Below are 20,656 nucleotides of genomic sequence, written 5' to 3'. Positions count from 1 at the left end.
GTACTTGACCTCTCTTCTAATCAACTAGTTGTGGAGATCCCAATAAAATTTACAAGTTTGATTTTGTTGTTTCATCTCAGTCTAAGTGGTAACAAACTTTCAAGAAATATTCCATTGGAAATTTCCAAGCTATATGAGTTGAAACACCTTAACTTGGCAGCAAATGATTTAAGGGGTCCAATTCCCAAACAATTAGGAGATTGCACAAAACTATTGAACTTGAATTTGAGCAAAAATAATCTTCAGGAAGGTATTCCATTTGAATTAGGTAATTTACATTCACTTCAAAGTCTTGATCTCAGTCGAAACCTACTGACAGGTGAGATTCCACTAAAGCTTGTAACATTGAAAGGCTTGGAAATATTGAATATTTTCGATAATTAACTCCACGGCTCCATCCAATCTACTCTAGATGGAATGTTAAGTTTGACATCAGTCGACATATCCTACAATCAGTTGGAGGGTTCTCTTCTCAACCTCAAAGCCTTCCAAGAAGTTCCATTTGAAGCACTAAGAGGGAATAAAGGTTTGTGTGGCAACATCACAAGTTTGAAAGCTTGCTCGCTTAACAAGGCATTTGGGAAAAAGGGCAACAAAGCTATTGTCTGGATTTTACTTCCATTTTTTGTCATTTTATTTATCTTTTGTATAGTTGTCTATAGTTATGTCTTCTACTCTAGAGTGAGGATGAAAGAAACGAAGCTTAGACGAGTAAACAATCAAAATTTGTTTTCCATATGGAGCTATGATGGAAAATTGGTGTATGACAACATCATTGATGTAGCAAATGAATTCAACTCCGATCATTACATTGGGGAGGGAGGATTTGGTGTTCTTTATAAAGTTCACTTACCGAGTGAGGTGGCTTATTTGAAACGTTTTACAAGTGAGAGCCGTGTATTGATGGAAATTTGACATCTTAATATCACGAAGCTTTATGGTTTTTGTTCACATCCACGACATTCATTTTTGTTTATGAATACTTGGAAAGGGGAAGCTTGAAAAAGATACTAAGCAATGAGAAAGAAGCTGTGGATTTTGAATGGATTTAAGAGGGTCAATGTTATTAAAGGTGTGGCAAATGGTTTGTCTTATATGCACCATGAATGTTCTCCTCCGATCATCCATCAGGACATATCTAGCAAGAATGTTTTGTTAGATGGAGAATATGTGGCTCACGTTTTAGATTTTGGCAAAGCTAGTGTGGGAGCCAAATAAATTTATATTAAGGAAAGCCAAATCTATTTGAAAGAAATCAGGAAAAATACTATTTGGCTCTGTCCTGGGGGGTCCTAAAGCCAAATATTTAAATCATCCATGGAATCAGCCGTACAAGAAGCCGAGTGGGAATTAGCATACGACAGAAAGGTCGAATGAGCAGTTGTGCGCAGGATTAAAAGTGGGCCCGACTTGGGACCAAAGACTAGTATAAATAAGAGGAACTTCAACCAAAGAGAGGTATGTAAGAATAGATTAAATAAACTTGAGATAGAAGCAAACTGGAGAGCATATACTGTCCGTCGGAGTGTTAATTCCAGCACCCCCGACCGGAGTGTTCATCCTTTTTCAGGTGGCAATCAGAGGATCAGGAACGTCCTACAGGATCCAAGAGTATTTCCAAACCACATCTCCACAATTGGCACCGTCTATGGGAATACTCAAGCACATCCATGGCGGGAGTAACAGAAGATCCTCCAGTAGTTGCTGACAAAATTACGGAAAAAGACGATTTCACTCCAAGAAACATGCTTAGACCAGAGAATATCACCGCACGACGGGCCTTGAACTTCGATTCAGTAGCCTAGACCTCACCCTCGACATCAGTGCATGAGACAATGCAAACAATTATGGATAAAGCAAAGCAAAATGAACAGTGACTGGAGAACATGATGGCTGAGAACAAGCACCTACACCAGGATTTGGCCTTGGAGGTCGCAAAATCCTAACAGGCCGCATGCCAAGACCGAGATCGACCTTCAGGAAAGAAGGATGGTCGACGATGTCGACTTCGGAAATGCGATAATGACAGTGATTCTGACTTACCATCCCCGGAACCTAGAAAGCAAGGATGAGTTGATGTATCCAGCTCATCTGAAGGAAGTCCGTATGTACGGTACAAGCGAGGGAGGAGTGATGATTCGGATGAGGAAGATAAGCATGACCCTTTTGTGCGACGAATTGCAAGGATAGTGCTACCCAAGAAGTTCAAAACACCGCCGTTCACCTTGTATGACGGAAAATTGGACCCCACTGATCACATTTGTCCTTATAAACAAACGATGACACTTCATACTGACGATGAAGCGCTCATGTATCGAATATTTCCGAGCAGTCTGGGACCACTAGCTGTCAGATGGTATTATAAACTAGAGCCGGCATAGATTAAGAGCTTCCATCAACTCTAGAAGTCTTTCAGGGCAAGATTCATCACCAATGAGATCCAGCCAAAGCAAGTCGATTCTCTCTGGGCAATGCAAATTAAACCAGAAGAAACCCTTCGTGAATATTCTGCACGCTATTGGGAATACTTTAATTTCGTAGATGATGCCTGTAACGACTCCATGGCTATCACAACCTTTAAGATACATGGGATTGCATCCTGATAGTCCCCTCCATAGTTCATTGACCAGACAGCCCCCCAAAACAGTCTGGGCGTTAATGAAGAAAGTCGAAGAATATTGCAAAATGGAAGACGATGCCCTACGGGTCAAAGCCGGGTAGAAAGCCATTAAGACGGCTCCACTGGGAATCATTCAGCCTATAAGTGTCGTGCCATCAAGGAGCCCCGAACCGCGGAATCGGGCTAAACAAGACAAAAGGCGTGACTCGCGCTGATCAAATGACCAATGTTCACATCGAGTGAATGAACAATATCAAGTGGATAGCAGGCACACAAGACGCTCAGACAAGAAATACATAGAGTTAATAGAGCTGATCAGTAAGATTTTGTCGAAAGTCCAAGACCTTCCGTTCTTTAAGTGGCCGCCCAAGATGATGGGACCTCCTAATACAAGGAGACATGATAAGCGGTGTGAGTATCACAAAGGCCATGATCATGATACCGATAGTTGTTATGCACTGAAGGATCACCTGGGGGAGCTAGTACAAGATGGCCGGCTGGTACAACACGTCCAAAAGAATAATTCATCGAACACAATAGCTTTACGGTCGGATTCACCTCCACTTGGTGTAATTCATATGATATATAGGTTGCTGACGCCATCTGGGTTGCATACAATTCAGTTGCAGACTAGCCCATATAGGCCAATCAAGCCAGCAAAACGGCCCCATGAAACTGGGAGGATTAGTTTCTATGACACTGACTTAGTTGGAGTAACTCTCTCCCACACTGATCCCCTCGTCATCAAGCTACGCGTGAAAAGATTCACCATTACACGTGTTCTCATTGATCAAGGGAGTACTTCAGAAGTAATGTATTACAAAACTTTTGTTAAACTCGGCTTCACAGACTCGGATCTGTCTCTGGCCGATTATCCATTATTCAGCTTCAATGCTAACCTGGAGTATCCTTTGGGCAAAATTACACTACTAGTTCGAGCGGGCACTAGATCAGTAGATGTAGAATTTCTAGTTATCAAACTTCCTTCACCATACAATCTCATCATGGGAAGAACTTGGTTGCATACCATGCAAGTCGTGCCGAGCACCTACCATCAACTACTTCATTTTTCGACTGAGTACGGTATCGAACAAATTCGAGGTTCTCAGAAATCGACACAGGTATGCTACCTTCTTGCTGCAAAGAGACCAAAAGAGCTGGAAGTGAATTCAATTGAGGTGCTAGATCGGGAGAGCCCTTGAGGACATTGGGAAAACCCCGAGTGAAAAGGCAACCGAAGCCCTAGATCGGGTCAAAATTAACGGGAATCCTGACAAGTTCTTCATGATTGGAGCTTCCTTGAATGAAGTTGAAAGGCAAGAGCTTGTATCCTTCTTACTCGGCAACCTCGATGTGTTTGCATGGTCACCGTACGAAATGCAAGGGGTGTATCCATTTGTGGCCCAGCACCGCTTAACGTTGATCCAAAATGTAAGCCAATTATTCAGAGAATTCGGCGATCAGCTGCAAAGCATACTTTGGCCGATGTTGAAGAAGTTGATCGATTACTTAATGCTGGGGCAATTTACGAAGTAACCTATCCTACATGGCTGTCCAATATCGTGGTTGTAAAGAAGAAGAATGGATCTTAGTGTGTTTGTGTGGATTTCATGGACTTAAACAAAGCTTGTCCCAATGACTATTTTTCCCTCCCCATAGTAGACCAAGTCGTAGATGCAACGGCACATCATCAACGCATGAGCTTCTTGGACGCCTATAGAGGCTACCATCAAATTGCCATACATCCGGAGGACCAAGAAAAAACTGTTTTCCTCACCTCAAGAGGAACCTATTGCTACAAGGTCATGCCTTTCGGGCTGAAGAATGCGGGGGTAACTTACCAAAGACTAGTGACTGCCATGTCCAAGGAACAACTCGGCCGTACCATGGAAGTATACATCGATGATATGGTGGTCAAATCCTAGGAAAAGCATACCCATCTAGCCAATTTGATAGAGACATTCGGCATTCTTCGAAAGTACAAAATAAAGCTGAACGCCTCAAAGTGTGCATTTGGTATCGGATCCGGCAAATTCCTTGGCTACATCGTTAACCACCGTGGAATCGAAGCCAACCCGAGGTAAATCACAGTAATTCTAGAACTTGGCTCTCCTCAGTCGGTCAAAGAGGTTCAGAAACTGATGGGAATGGCCATCGCGCTCAACAGGTTCATTAGCCATTCCACAAATCGCTGTCGACAATTCTTTCACACACTTTGGCAAGGTAAAGCTTTGGACGACTTGAGACTTATCTCCGATCAGTACCACTCTTGGCAACACCTTCGGCAGGCGATCCGCTTATTTGTATCTGGCGGTATCTGACCAGGCAGTTATTGCCATACTCTTAAGGGAAAAACTTAGGGAGCAGCAACTAGTTTACTATGTGAGCAAGGCAATGGCTGACGCCGAAACACGTTTTCTTCCATTGGAAAAGCTTATCCTTACTCTCGTCATGGCTGCAAGAAAACTGATGCATTACTTTCAAGGGCATACCATTGGAGTACTAACGGACTATACCCTCTGGTCAGCGCTCCACGGGATGGAAGCATCGGGGCGCGTTTCAAAATGGGCTCTGGAACTCGGCCAGTATGATATCCAATTTCTGCCCAGGACTTTCATCAAGGGGCAAGTGCTCGCTGACTTTGTAGCCAAATTCATGGGATCCCTCGTTGACTTTAGGTCTGATCATGTGTAACCTAAGCTCAACTGGAGAATATATGTTGGAGACATTTGGCAGATGTACTATGATGGGTTATCCAACCAACGTGGTAGTGGGGCAGGCGTACTAATTATGAACCCCAAAGGGACAATAATTGAGCAGGCTGTCAAACTGGGCTTCGATGCATCAAACAATGAGGCCGAATACGAAGCATTGTCAACCAGCCTATGGAATGCACTTCACCTTGGTGCACGGCATGTGCTTGTTTTATGTGACTCGAAACTAGTCATCAACTAGTTGAAAGGGGAATATGTAGCCAAAAATGACCGCATGGCAGCCTACAAGAAAATGGCGAATTCTTTGCTTGCAAAATTCGATCATCATGAGTTGAATTAAATAACCCGGGATCAGAATACGCATGCGGACGCCCTGGCTTGCTTGGCCTCTACTATCAACTTAGAAATTAAACGGACAATTGAAGTAGGATTCATCCTTGAGCCAAGCATTGCCTCATCTGAATTAGTTCAAATCAACATCATTGAACCAAGTCCAAGTTGGATGGACCCTATTGCTGCATTCATGTCCTCAAAGCAGCTCCCGATGGGTAAGAAAGAAGCACATAAACTGCAAAACAAAGCCCTGCAATACTACTTGGATCCGTAGGGAAAGCTCTACAAAAAATCCCTTTCTGGGGCGTATTTAGAATGTGTTCACCCGGATAAAGTCAATGAACTCTTGGTTAAAATACATGAAGGCAACGGTGGTGCCCATTCTGGCAGACATTCTTTGGCCCATCGAGCCGTAACACAGGGGTACTATTGGCCAACCATACGAATAGATGCCAAGTGTTATGTCAAGAAATGTGAACAATGCCAAAAGTTTTCCCTTTTAACTCATCTACTTGCCGAGGAGTTAAACTCTATCACTAGTCCTTGGCTGTTCGCTCAATGGGGACTTGATATCATCGGACCATTACCTCGGGCTCTAGAGAACAAGCGATTCTTGATTGTCGCGATAGATTATTTCACAAAATGGGTTGAAGTAGAGGCACTAAACATATTCAAGATTCTGACATTAAGCGTTTCGTATGGAAAAACATTATAACGTGATTCAGCATACCAAGAGCACTTGTCTCGGACAACGGCACCTAGTTTGATTGTGGCGTCTACCGAGAATTATGCAACACGCATGGTATTTACTTTTCCTCGCCGACTTATCCACAAAGCAATGGTCAAGCGAAGGCCTCCAACAAAGTCATTCTGGACAGCATCAAGAAAATGTTGGAAAAAGCTAAAGGTAGATGGGGTCGAAGAGCTGCCCAGTGTGTTGTGGGCTCATCGCACTACTCCAAGGTGATCCACCGGGGAAATGGTGTTTACTTTATGCTTTGGAACCCAGGCAATCATCCCCCTGGAGATCGGCTTACCCACTTTGAAATCGAAGGTTTTTGACATGGGCCGTAATGATATGATGTTGGCCTCGGACTTGACTCTGATTGAAGAATGTCAAGACCGTGCCCTTGCTTCCATGGCGCAGTATCAGCAACAGCACGCTAAATCATATAATCAACGCGTACAGCTGCGTCATTATACACCTGGAGAATTGGTCCTCAAAAAAGTGTTTCCCGCTGCTAAGAATCCCGCTAACAGAAAGTTAGGTCCCAATTGGGACGGCCCCTATCAGGTTGAATCAATCGCCAACACGTCCCTGGAATTCCACACATTTGCACAAATTTTATCATTAAGCCAACTTGTACGGCATGATAGCTTGTTTTGAATGTTCGCAGTGTACATCTTTCATTTTTCCAATGCAATGCCTTTTCTTTCCTATCTTCTGAATAATGGTTTGGTAACAAAAAGCCTCCGAATTCGGAGCACCATTCGTGAATGCTACGTTTGGGCCGAATAAGCCTTCGAATTCAGAGCGCCCTTCGTGGATATCACAATTGGCCAACACAAAAAGCCTTTGAATTTAGAGCGCCCTTCGTGGATATCACGATTGGCCAACACAAAGCCTCCAAATTCGGAGCCCCATCCGTGAATGCCACGTTTGGGCTGAATAAGTCTCCGAATTCGAAGCGCCTTTCGTGGATATCACGAGTGGCCAACACAAAAAACCTTCGAATTCGGAGCCCAATCTGTGAATGCCATGTTTGGGCCGAATAAGCCTCCGACTCCGGATGCGCCCTTCATGGATATTACGATTGGCCAACACAAATGCCTCTGAATTCGAAGCCCTATCTGTGAATGCCACATTTGGGCCGAATAAGCCTCCGAATTTCGAGCACCCTTCGTGGATATCACGATTGGCCAACACAAAAGGCCTCCAAATTCGGAGCCCATCCGTGAATGCCACGTTTGGGCCGAATAAGCCTCCGAATTTGGAGCGCCCTTCGTGGATATCACGATTGGCTAACACAAAAAGCCTTCAAATTCAGAGCCTGATCTGTGAATGCCACGTTTGGGCCAAATAAGCTTCCGAATTCAGAGTGCCCTTCGTGGATATCACAATTGGCCAACACAAAAATCCTCTGAATTCGAGCCCCATCTGTCCGAATTCGGAGCGCCCTTCGTGGATATCATGATTGACCAATAGAAAAATGTTTCGAATTCAGAGCCCCATTCGTGAATGCCACGTTTGGGCCGAATAAGCCTCTGAATTCAGAGTACCCTTCGTGGATATCACGATTGACCAACATAAAAAGCCTTCAAATTCGGAGCCCCATCCATGAATGCCACGTTTGGACCGAATAAGCCTTTGAATTTGGAGCACCCTTTGTGGATATCACGATTGGCCAACACAAAAGGTCTCCGAATTCGGAGTGCCCTTTGTGGATATCACGATTGGTCAACACAAAAAGCCTCCGCATTCAGAGTGCCCTTTATGGATATCACAATTGGCCAACACAAAAAGCCTCCGAATTTGAAGCCCCATCTGTGAATGCCACGTTTGGGCCGAATAAGCCTCCGAATTCGGAGCGCCCTTAGTGGATATCACGATTGGCTAACACAAAAAGCCTCCGAATTCAGAGCACCCTTCGCATATATCATGATTAGCCAACACAAAAATCCTCCAAATTCGGAGTCCCATCCGTGAATGCCATGTTTGGGCCGAATAAGCCTCCGAATTCGAAGTGCCTTTCGCGGATATCACGATTGACTAACACAAAGAGCCTCTGAATTCGGAGCCCCATCCGTGAATGCCACGTTTGGGCCAAATAAGCCTCCGAATTCGAAGCGCCCTTCATGGATATCACAATTGGCCAACACAAAAAGCCTTTGAATTCGAAGCCCCATCTGTGAATGCCACGTTTGGCTCAAATAAGCCTCTAAATTCGGAGCGCCCTTCGTGGATATCACGATAGGCCAACACAAAAAGCCTCCGAATTCAGAGCCCCATTCGTGAATACCGCGTTTGGGCCAAATAAGCCTCCGAATTCGGAGTGACCGTGGATGTCATGATTGGCCAACAACGAACAAAATATTCAATGTATAAATATTCGATGTATGACTCGACAATATAGAAACTGGTATGGATTAGGGTATGATTGCCACAAGCAAAAATAAACATTACATCAGAACAACATAGAAAATGTTTACTTCATTACATAAAGCCTCAATACATGACTTTCTACAAACTTAAAGAGTACAATGCGATATACAAATTTATTGACATATAAATTTATTCGGCATCCGCTTCATCATTGGTCTTCTCGGTATCATAAGCTTCGAAGGGAAATTTCTAATTCTGATATAGAGGTGACGCTGCGTCAATACCCACTGCCTGCAGAGCCTTAGTCCACTCATGATTTTCACACCGGCAAACATCCTCAGCTAACTTTTCTTTCGTCTTCTCGATACCAATTTTTCGACCGTAAAAAAAACCTTCATTGTGGTTCTTCATTCTTATTGCTTCTCTTGCGAACATGCTCTCTGTCTCTCGGTCGGTAATGGCATGATCTAAAAGCCATTGATTTACCCTTTTCACTATGATCGGGTTGACTTGATTGGCTGACTACTTTTCGGAGGTTTTTGCCTTTTTTTAATTCGTTCTCGGCTTTTTCTGCACGTTGTTCCAGTCTTCGAATGTGGTTGTCTTTCAGCTCTATCTCCCTCTGCGCAGCACGAAGACGCATGCCGATTTCATAAGAGGCATATAGACCCATCACCGCTCCATGGACGCCGTCCCAAAAAACTTCATAGTCAGGTCGACTAACCATTGATTGTTGGACCTTGGGCGGAAAAATCTGTCGAGCAAACTCGACTGCCACATTTGGGTCGCGGACGATCGAATCTATTTTAGTCATCGGTTTATTCCCAACGAAAATCGAAAAGCTCAATGGGCGTGGAGCTCTGCTCAGCTCACTTCGCGTTGCACTCTAACCATCAATATGACTTCTTGATCCCCCTCGTTGCTGTACCCCATCCCTAGGAGACCTCACTGCATCACCTCTTCTGGGGGACCGACTTCGACGCCTGGGAGACTGACGTCTCTTCCTCCCTTCCATTACTACATCGCCCGCTCTTTGCACTTCGCTTCCAGCAACACGATGCATTTCAGCGTCCAACTCAACTAAACTTCTTGCTTCTCCTTTACTATTGAAGAACAGCCTCTGCGACATCTATGGCTCAAATCGCTTTTCTGCTCTTCCTTGAATTATCGATTATCGTCATATGTGCCCTCATCTTTTTAACTACTAAATACCTCGTTCATTAATTACAAACGCAGGACTTCCGATGCGCCCAACAGTTAGCCCCACATCTTTCACAAGGTCTGAAATATTTCCAAATGGACACATGCTACTCGGCGCAATAAGGATATGCCCAAATAGGGCAAGGGCATCAGAATATTCACAAGTTGTAACCCGCAAGGGACACAGGTTATTCGGGGTTGTAACGGTATGCCCAAATGAGGCAAAGGCATCACTATAATCGGCATTTGATGATATAGCCGAATGACAATACATCACCTCATTTGGTCAGACGTTTAGCTTTTAGCCGAATATTTTGTTCTCGAGTTGAAACCCACAAGGGACGCAGGTTATTTGGCATTGTAACAGTATGCCCAAATGAGGTAGGGGCATCACTATAATTGGCATCTGATAATATAGCCGAATGACAATACATCACCTCATTTGGCCAGACGTTTAGCTTTGAGCTGAATATTTTTTTCTCGAGTTGCAACCCGCAAGGGACATAGGTTATTTGGCATTGTAATGGTATGCCCAAATGAGGCAAGGCCATCACTATAATCGGCATCTGATAATATAGCCGAATGACAATACATTACCTCATTTGGCCAGATGTTTACCTTTGAGCTGAATATTTTATTCTCGAGTTGCAACCCGCAAGGAACACAGGTTATTCGGGGTTGTAACAGTATGCCCAAATGAGACAAGGGCATCACTATAATCAGCATTTGATGATATAGTCGAATGACAATATATTACCTCATTTGGCCAGACGTTTAGCTTTGAGCTGAATATTTTATTGACAAGTTGCAACTTGCAAGGTGCACAAGTTATTCAGTGTTAACTTGTCCTTCCTAACAAACTAGCCAAGAAATGTATACAATTTTATAGCCAAATTGAGTTGCATTTCATTTTGACACTCAAATTAGTTATAACCATTGAGCTCGGCATACAATTTGATAACTATTGCACTCTCAAATTAGTACACGAAAAATAGACAAAAAGACGATTTTCATTAACAAATTGAGTACAATCGATCATCATTTTACTCATGAAAATTACCTTACAAAAAATTACATACAAGAAAATGCTAATCAAAAAATAAAATTACACTACTTATTCCTCAAGGTCAGACTCCAACGACTTAACCTTTAGCTGCTCATATGTAATTGGATGCTCCAATACCACTTTAGCAGCTGCTAGAGCTTTGAGCCAGCCATGTTTGAATCCTCGATTCTCAAATTTAGGTACTTCCTCCACATATTTCTCCAAGGCAGTGATCTCGCCGGCATTGAACGCTTTGGAAACCTTAGAGTCGACAATTTCTTTCGCCTTCCTCGATTCTTCCAAATCAGCCTCCATCTTCATAATTGCTTCCTTGGCCAACTTTAGCGCTTCTTCGCTAACGTTTGCTCTATCTTCGGCGACAATTCTGAGAAGATCTGAGCATTTAGCCTTCACTTCCTCGGCATCGGCCCTTGCATGCTCTTCTTCTGCCTTTTTGGCTTTAGAGTCGGCCCTGAGAGATGCCACCACTAGTTCAGCCAATGCCTCTTTAGCCTTATTCTTTTTAATTTCAATTTCGGCTTTGATAGAGCCGATTTGCTCAACGACGTCATAATGTTGGCGACCGATCTTTGCAATCTTGCCCACTGCCTGAAGCAAAGCACGCATAAGTTAATCGGCAAAACAATAATAACAAAAATAATAGTAAGTGTACATACCAATACTGCTGACTGAGCAGCTAGCGCTATCAACACCACGTTTAGGTTTGCATGGAATGTAGCCCTATCAACTGGCAAGGATATCAATGAGGCCACACTCAGCGCCACAGCGGGATTCTTTAAAGCTGATGCGTCAGCAGAGACCGGTGTGTTCTCTATTTTGGTTTGGATAATAAACGGCGCCGTGATATCCTGTGGTTCTTCCACGAGCGGCTGTTTGTCGACTAACTCTTCAGAAAGATCGGCTCCAAACTCGACGGGGCGTTTTTCTCCTCTCTGTTCGGTAAATTGATTGTCTGATTGCCCAATGGCTGACTCCTCTACAATAGCTTGCTCCGTTTCTTCAACAATAATTGGAGAAATTACACCCTCAACCGGAGTTGGAGGAACAAAGTCAGTCTGAACAGGTGAAGGGGGCTCAGACCTGGCGGCCTCGGCCCTTCTTCAAGCCATCTTCTCAGCATTCTTTTTTCTAACCATCTATGTAAGTGACTCACCGGCCATATCTTCAAGTTCCGTGCCGGGAAGATCTCCTAAATCGGTAAAAATATCTTCGTCCAACGATATGTCAGCCCGGCCTGAAGTGGACGGGAGTTAAGGCCGACTTCCTCAAAAGCCGAGTTGATAGCCGGGTCGACTTCCTCTAAATCGGCTTCGTTTGGTTCAGCGACCTGATCACGGACTTCACCTTGTTCCAAATCCGAATCTCCGACACCAATTTCCCTAAGGTTCTTGTTTGAGAAAATAAGTGTCGTGAGCTATTGTTCGCCCTTCAGAATCAGAATGTGATCCGCAGCCAAAAAAGTGGCGTATGTAGGTTCGTATTGCAACAGTATATGGGCGGCCCGCCCTTGTTTTTGAAGGTTAGGACAGCCAAAAAATTCTAGCGCTGCTTTGTCTTGTTAAAGTACGATGTTGTCGATCGAAGAAAGTACTTTCTTCAAATCGTTACCTGCATAAACTGAAATGACTAGTACATGGGATTAAAGCTGAATAAATGTATAAGAAATGCTCGGAAAAATGGGACTACATGGCCACCTGGTTTGCCTTTTTGTCTAGGCACAGGATCTAGGAGATCTTCACTCTCGCTGAATTCCCGGTTGCCTCGGACAACAACCATGACATCATCAACACGCTTGCCAGAGTTGGCAAGCATAGTCACCAAATGGTGGTCGGTGTTCTTGGCCCTAAGAAAGTAGCGTCCCTGCCGGCCAGAGGATTTGGCCAAGGCATAACAATGCCGAATAGCAAGAATTCCAAGATTGAGCCTAAGACGGCGGTTTAATTCTACAATTCCCATTATGATTCGGTAAAAGTTTACATTAGGCAGAGAAGGGAGTAGACTCCAATGGCGAAGGGCGGCCCTCAAAAATGGGTGAAAGGGAAAATGGACTTCGCCCTCAGCAATTGACAGGAGAGGAAAGATGATTGTACTCGCATCGGTTCTCTCCATGTCAACTATGCTCTCTGTCACGAGTGACAGATGGACATCGTCAGGAATAGAAAAATGGCGTCGAAAAGCGGAAATACAATCCGCAGAAAGAAGGGCTTTCAAATGTTTCACCATCCAAGCCAGAATAGGAAGTACGCTAAACTAAAAACAAACAAGGAAATGGGAGTTGGAATGAAGAAGAGAAGAACTTACAAGGAGTAGAGAGGACAATGAGGAATGAGAAGAAGTTACAGAGGCCGTGAAATGAAAGAGGGATGCTAACAGGCAACCAAGAAGCCTTGCGTATTCAAAAAACATACATTCGAAGGAACAACACGATTTCAAATCGCATTAATTGAATGAAACATACGAAGGGGCGGGAAATTATAATGATTTCTAAAAAGCATGGACATTCTGACGCTTCAGTATTGGAAAGAGTGTAACCGCCATATTTTTTACTCTCCAAGTTTAAGACCAAACATGCCAACTAATTGGCGTTAGTCGGATGTTTAGGGGGTAATTGTGGGAGCTGAATAAATTTATATTAAGGAAAGCCAAATCTATTTGAAGGAAATCAGGACAAATACTATTCGGCTCTGTCCTAGGGGGTCCTAAAGCCAAATATTTAAATCGGCCATGGAATCAACCGTACAAGAAGCTGAGTGGGAATTGGAATACGACAGAAAGGCCGAATGAGCAGCCGTGCGTTGGATTAAAAGTGGGCCCGACCCCTGGGACCAAAGACTAGTATAAATAAGAGGAACATCAACCAAAGAGAGGTATGTGAGAATAGATTAAATAAACTTGAGATAGAAGCAAACTGGAGAGCATATACTAATTTGTCCATCGGAGTGCTAATTCCGGCACCCCCTACCGAAGTGTTCACCCTCTTTCAGGTGGCAATCAGAGGATCAGGAACGTCCTACAGGATCCGAGAGTATTTCCAAACCACATCTCCACAGCTAGATTTGTAAAGCCCGATTCATACTATTGGACTTCATTTGCAAGGACCTTTGGATATGCGGCCCTAGGTATATATTTTTTGTTGGCATGATTTATCTACAACTCACTCACTCATATACAGTTTATTTCAATAACTTTAATAATGACATGTTGAAAGATTGTAAGCTTTCCACATGAATGAATTAAATGGGTGTCCATTTTCGATTATATGGTTACAGATGTCTGATCAAGCTAATTTTTCTATGGATGATCAGTTTGGGTGAGCCTTACTAGATTAACAGTTTGGATCACCAAAGTGAGCTTGACGTTGGATTGGAGTGCCAAGAGACGACTTCACTCCAAGACTAAAAAATGTCATTAAAACATTTTTTAGTCTTGTGGCATTTTAAATGAGTGCCATTTATACCCGTGCCACAGTAGACACTAATGGCACCTCAGTGACACTTGCAAGTGCTACTACACCATCATGGCTAAAGACTTTCAATGACACTTTGATGTCATGATAGACACTATTTGTGACACTATCAAGCACCATTAAAAAATATTTAGTGGCACTTCAGTAACACTTGTAAGTGCCATTACACCATCAAGGCTAAAGACTTTTAGTGACCCTTTAAAGTCATGGTAGACACTATTCGTGATTCTATGAAGTGAGAAGACTTACAATCTAAAAAATGCTACTATATGAATTTTTAATGGTTGTTATATCACAATTGATATTTTTAACAACTTCATAAATGCCACTAAATCCAATTCATTTGTGCCATTAAACGGATATAAGTGCCATTGGAGCTTATTCTAGTGACACTTTACAAAGCTACTACCACTACTACGAAATGCCACTTATATGTTCTTTTCATTAACACTTTTAAAACCCACAACTAAGCATGCGTAAATGCTTGTAAAAATTGAATCAATTTTATAAAAAATTGAATATTAATTGCCACATCCTATATTAATTTGACATCCATTCATCTTGTAATATTTTCATAATAATAAACAAATATTATCACCATAGGATCATCACATTAAAAAAAAAATTAAAAGAAAATTATTCCAACCATAAGTTCTGAAAAGCCATAATGATATCCATCTTCTGGAAAGACAACTTATCAAAACAAATTCAGATCCCAAATTCTTAACCTCACTTGTATAAATATTCTTAGCTAACATCCATAACTTACGAAATCTGCATCCAAAAGATAAACATATAAAGTATAGCGGCTCTGGTTTAGATCTGACCCGTTGATGTTTTGGATCAGAGTATCATTGTCTTATTTGGTTGTTCATGTCTTGTTTCCCCTCATTCCTCATTGAATTTGGTTATTGGGATGTGTTGGTTGCATTTGGAGCAGGTTGGTTGCTTATTTTTAAAACTGCTGTTGCCCTGTGTTTTGTCTCTACACTCGAGCAAAGCTTCTTTTGCGCTCGAGCTATGTAGCTTGCTTTTTGTGCTCCTTTCGGATATGACTAGCCCTATAGTTTAGACTCCCGTGGTTCTGAATCTAATTTCACGAATGCAATGTGAAATAGATAGACACAAATGAGTTCAAATCCGACAAATCCTTTTAGAAAATCAATTTTGAATCAAAATGCCAAAAATGGACTGTTTTGCCGGATACAGAGTCGCTACCTAAATATTTTTGAAAAATTTAGGAAACCCGTAACTTGTGCCAATGGCCACTTATCCATCATCACCAAAGTGTCTTGACTCGGGAACTTAGGTACGAGAGGGAAAGGTCATGAATTGAGCACCCCCACTTGCCCGATCAAAGATCGGCCTCTATTAATCATGATGTAATTCTTATTTACATTATATGCTCTTGTTCCAATTTGTTAGGCTAACTTTGCTAGGTGATGCACGTAAGTATAGACCAATTTGCAAAAGTTGGAACGCATTGATTTTATGTTTGTTTTGAAAAAGCTTTTGCATACATGTCACCTGAAAAAGCAACCTTGCATTGGCATTAATCAACTTATTCCAACTTAAGTGAAAAAGGCCTTCATCCATAGGCATTCAAATAGGTATATCACTTAAGCACTTAGCCTCATGGAATATGCTCGATATGGCAACACAAACATTCAATGCAAGATGCTAAAACAATAAACGCTCACCTAGTACTCCAAGGCAAGCCAAACTGAGCAAAATAATTAGAAAACATGCGTCCTCCTAGCTTATGCAAAATGACTAATGTGACACATACTATCATGCAATTAATAGGCTCGGCTACTAGCATGATATATGATTCAATTCAAGACATGCGATAAATCACGTATTCAAGCAATGAATTTGAAATCGACATTGGTTAGTATGATGAGCCAAACCCAAATGCACGTGAGATGAGTGTATGCGAACATGAGAAATGCTAAAGAAACATGATGCTCTACACTACCATTATAAGCGGGTAAATAAAAGGGAGAAAGAAATGTGATTGGAAGACATACACCATTATTACATATTTGCCCTCGTGCAAGAGGGTCCAAATCAATGTCCAATTGTCCGGATTAACTAATTATTACAAATTCGAATAAATGAATTACATTAACTAAACTGACTACTAACTAGATAACTAAATTATCAACTAGCTATCTAAGTTATTACAACAAGGGTATTTCTAATAAACAACCATATTTGCAACAAGGATATTATAATAATTACAACAATAAGAACTATTACAACAATGATAATTACAACAATGCTAATAAGAAATTTAATCCAAGCAACCATGAGACACAATGATCGCATACACAGTGCCTAGAAGCTGTTCTGTCTGCCCAAATTGCTCTGGCTCACGCTCATTCATTGCCATCTGTTTCTGCCAAAAGGTCTCTACTTACCAAACATTTTGAGCGGGCCGACCCTAAATGAGATCCAACTGGGCCAAAAAAGTACCAGCCGGCTCTAAATTTTATGCCAAAAAAATGTTTTGTGCTTTGAGGTGAGAACAGTGCAGACAGAGCCTTTTTAGGCCCTACTTGTCCCTTCTGCCCCTCTCTGTCATGGGAAACTCAAGAGAAGAGCGAGTTCGAATCCAAAATCACCAATAAGCACGGCTCGGGGATTTCAGGCACATTTGGACAAAATTGAATAAATGCAATGAAGAACCACCCCTCCCTCTTATCATGAAGACTCAATGAGGGAAGTAGACACGCCCCAAGTCTCATCAACATATCATGGATTGATACGTGACAATTCTCAGAACGATGGACTCGGCATAATGTCTAGCCGAATCCAACCATCTCTAAACATTTTCTTTATGTCGGTTTAGTTCATTTTGAGCTAATTTTATTAGTCTTTGTCATTCTTTAATCAATTTGTCCAAAGTGATGGTTAAGTCCACTAAATGAGAAGAAATGTCAAATGAGAAGTGATCATAAGTATGAAAGAGAGCCTATGCCTTGACGATGAACCTCCACAGAGATTAAGCCTTTGAGCATAGGTTTCTTTCTCATGCTTTGAATAATTGTCGATCGGTTGAAATGACTCTCAAACAAAAGAAGAGAAGAAAAGAGGGAGGTTGCAGAAATGATTGTGGGATCAATTATTAGAATGAGACTCTTCAACATGAAAATTAACCCAAGAAAAGCCATCAAAGCATGGGTAACACAACACAACAAGCTAGATATTAGGACTTACAACACAACAAGCTAGATATTCAAAGCATACACTAGTTAAATAAATTAGGACAACCCAAAACAAATCCTAATATGCTAAAACAATGGCCAAAAATCATGTTAAAGAGCATAAAAAAAGGGTAGGAAATAACAAAGCAATGCAAGGCTAGTGAACAAGAGCAAGGATAGGTGGCTAACCTCTCCATTTTTGAGACCTCAAACGATGTTTTTTAGCCTTTTTCAAACTCTGAAAATCAATTTAAAAGGCAAAGAAAATAGTGTAAAACAAGGGTGTGAGCTACGAAGTAGAGTGCAAGAAAGGGGTTACACTTTGGTAGCTATTCAAACCCAAGTTCCAACACTTGAAATAGGATCAAAGAAATACAAAAAACACAAGAAATAGGCAGAGAAAGATAGAAATAAAAGCAATAGAAAGGTGGTAAGCTTATACCTTTTGAAGAAGGTAAGCTCTTGTTTGTGAACTAAACTTGGTCCAAGCACACGCTCAAGCTTGAATTGTGATTCACAAAGCTCAACCAAGGTTCTAAGTTATGGCTCCAAGGTTGTGTATGGTATATAGATATGGTGTATGGATGATCAAATATCTCAAAGTTAGCTTGCACAAGAAGAAGGGGCTCTTAACTATGTTTTAGCTTCTTTGAAATTTTTCCAACCTCTATCACTGAGATATATGCTCGTATTTATAGAATTTGAGCAAAATAGGTCAAAAATATCTTCAAAAATGGACAGCTAGCTGATTCCCGCCCATAACAGTGTTTCTTGCTAAAGAGAGCCATCGGGCTCCCAATGGCCACGGCCAACTCCTTATGTGGTACGGCCGGCTCCCAATGTGCTCCCCTGTTCCACTGTTTTAAACTCAGTGTAGGGTGGCACAATGTTCAAAAATGAATTTCTGGGATAAGAATAGTATGAATATGAAAGGTTTGGGATTGGTTTTGAAGCACGAGCTTATGTTCCTTTGTTGAGACTTCGAATCACACAAAACACAACTTTATCATCGAGTGCCCAGGACAAAGCGCCCAAGTCTTGCAAGCGGTCAAAAATGAGGTGTCTACAAGCAGTGTTTGAAAACTCTCAATACTTTTGCAGGTCTACAAAAGTACTAGAAGGGTGCAATTTTTGCTCGAGTAATGATTCCTACGCTCGAGCATTGTCCATTGTTGTACTTGGTCGCTCGAGCGATCTGTCTGAATTCAGCAACTATAAAAGTCACTTTTGGTGACATCTGGGTCACTTTTCTCTTTTTCTTCTCTCTTCTTCCATCATTGTTAAGCTCTCAAGATCTTTCTCCTTGGTTTTCATCTACTTTTATACATCTTTGACCCCTAGTTCCTTATACCAAAATATAGAGCTCGACAAGGGCTTCCATTTAATCTGAATGGATCGTGTTTTCGTTGAAGTTGGATTTTCAGGCTTTCTTCACTTCATTGCTTGAGGTAGGGATTCTCTTGCTCCTTTTCAATACTTCGTCTGTAGATAGACATGTGGTAGATTTTATTGCATAAAAATCACATCTATTGTGAATCTTTTGGAAAAACATGAAAAGGGATCTAGGTTTGAATATTTGGAGCAGAAATTGTGAAATTGATTTTTGTTGGGTTAATTAGAGGGTGGCTTAACTTGTTTTTGTTGAAAAGAGATGAAAAGCCCTAATTTTGATAATTTGATCTAATGAACTAAAAAGGGGTAAAGTTGATTAGAGATTGTGTTTTGATAGTTTGAGTTGTGATTATTGTGTTGTTAGTATAAATGATAAATAAATGATGGTATTGGAAATTTATTTGGATAATCATGTTAAGTTAATTTGGATTATGGCTTGGAAATCCTTGGATGTGGTTCTATTGAAATGTGAAAGATTGTTTTTAGAGAAAAAAAAAAAAAGAGTTGATTTCGAAAAGAGAAAGAAACCATGGCGTGTTGGAAATCTAGATTTGAACATGAGGTTGGGTTTTGAAACCGTTGAATGTTATTGTTACTATCATTGTTGTTGGACATAAGGTCAAGTAGGTATTAGATTATCGTATTACGTATATTTAAATACTTATGCTTAGAACTTTTGTCCTTGGTGATCAGTGGAGGATGACATTGTGATGTTGAATAGATTATGTGTATGTAGTACACTCGGAATTATCTATATTGGTTGAATAGATTATGTGTATGTAGTACACTCAGATTATGTTTGTTTGTTGAATTATGTGATGGTTGGAAATGTGCACACGCTAAGAATAAGAGGTACTAGTACATTCCAGCTAACGCTTGGAGAATTGGTTACGTTGAGAATGTGGGGTGACAGTACCTTCCAGCTAGCGCCTGGAGAACTTGGCAGAGGTACCATTACCTTCCAGCTGGTGACTGGTAAATTGGCAAGAGTATTGGAAAGGTGTATTGTCACGACCCAAACCCGCCCCTATTGGTTTGACATCGTAACCGACCAGTAATCCTTGGATTACCCAAGGCCTCAGAACATAATATTATATAAACAGGGGCTACGGAAGCAAAAATACTAAACATACATAGTCCATTGAGCTGTGAAAACATACATGGGACAGATAATTTCAAAACTTTTATAACTTTGCGAGTGACTTCAAAAGATACAGTATTTACACACCATCCCAAGAACATATTATCAAAAATCTGGCTCGTGATTCAAAGAAACAAAGTCTAGTTCGTTCACAAAAATGGCCACTAAACTTGACTTAATCCGGAACCTCCTCGGGAGGCATAATGGTTGGCTGACAAAAATTGAAATGCCAGGTCCTCAACTCTGAGCCTGGTCACATGCTTGATCACCTACATAAATAATATAAATAGTAAACAAAAGCCCAGTGAATAATAACAGAGTAAATGATTTAATGAATGAAGTCCATACCAGATTCAGAAACCATAATTCGGATTCATATTCATATTCACGTTCTCATTCTTGTTCAAATTTT

General features: G+C 41.5%; 1 protein-coding gene across 1 annotated transcript; it reads left to right on the top strand.

The window, feature by feature from the left end:
- The first annotated feature begins 2,994 nt into the window (after positions 1–2,994).
- LOC145822019 (uncharacterized) lies at positions 2,995–3,822 on the top strand. The gene has a single exon (XM_082918591.1). It carries the CDS (start codon positions 2,995–2,997, stop codon positions 3,820–3,822), a length of 828 nt encoding a protein of 275 aa, XP_082774717.1.
- The last annotated feature ends 16,834 nt before the right edge of the window (positions 3,823–20,656 follow it).

This window comes from Camellia sinensis, chromosome 3 (assembly GCF_055761805.1).
Source record: "Camellia sinensis isolate YWXY chromosome 3, ASM5576180v1, whole genome shotgun sequence".
Lineage (NCBI taxonomy): Eukaryota > Viridiplantae > Streptophyta > Magnoliopsida > Ericales > Theaceae > Camellia > Camellia sinensis.
The sequence above is the reverse complement of the archived record's forward strand: the minus strand, read 5'-3'. Positions and strand labels throughout refer to the sequence as shown.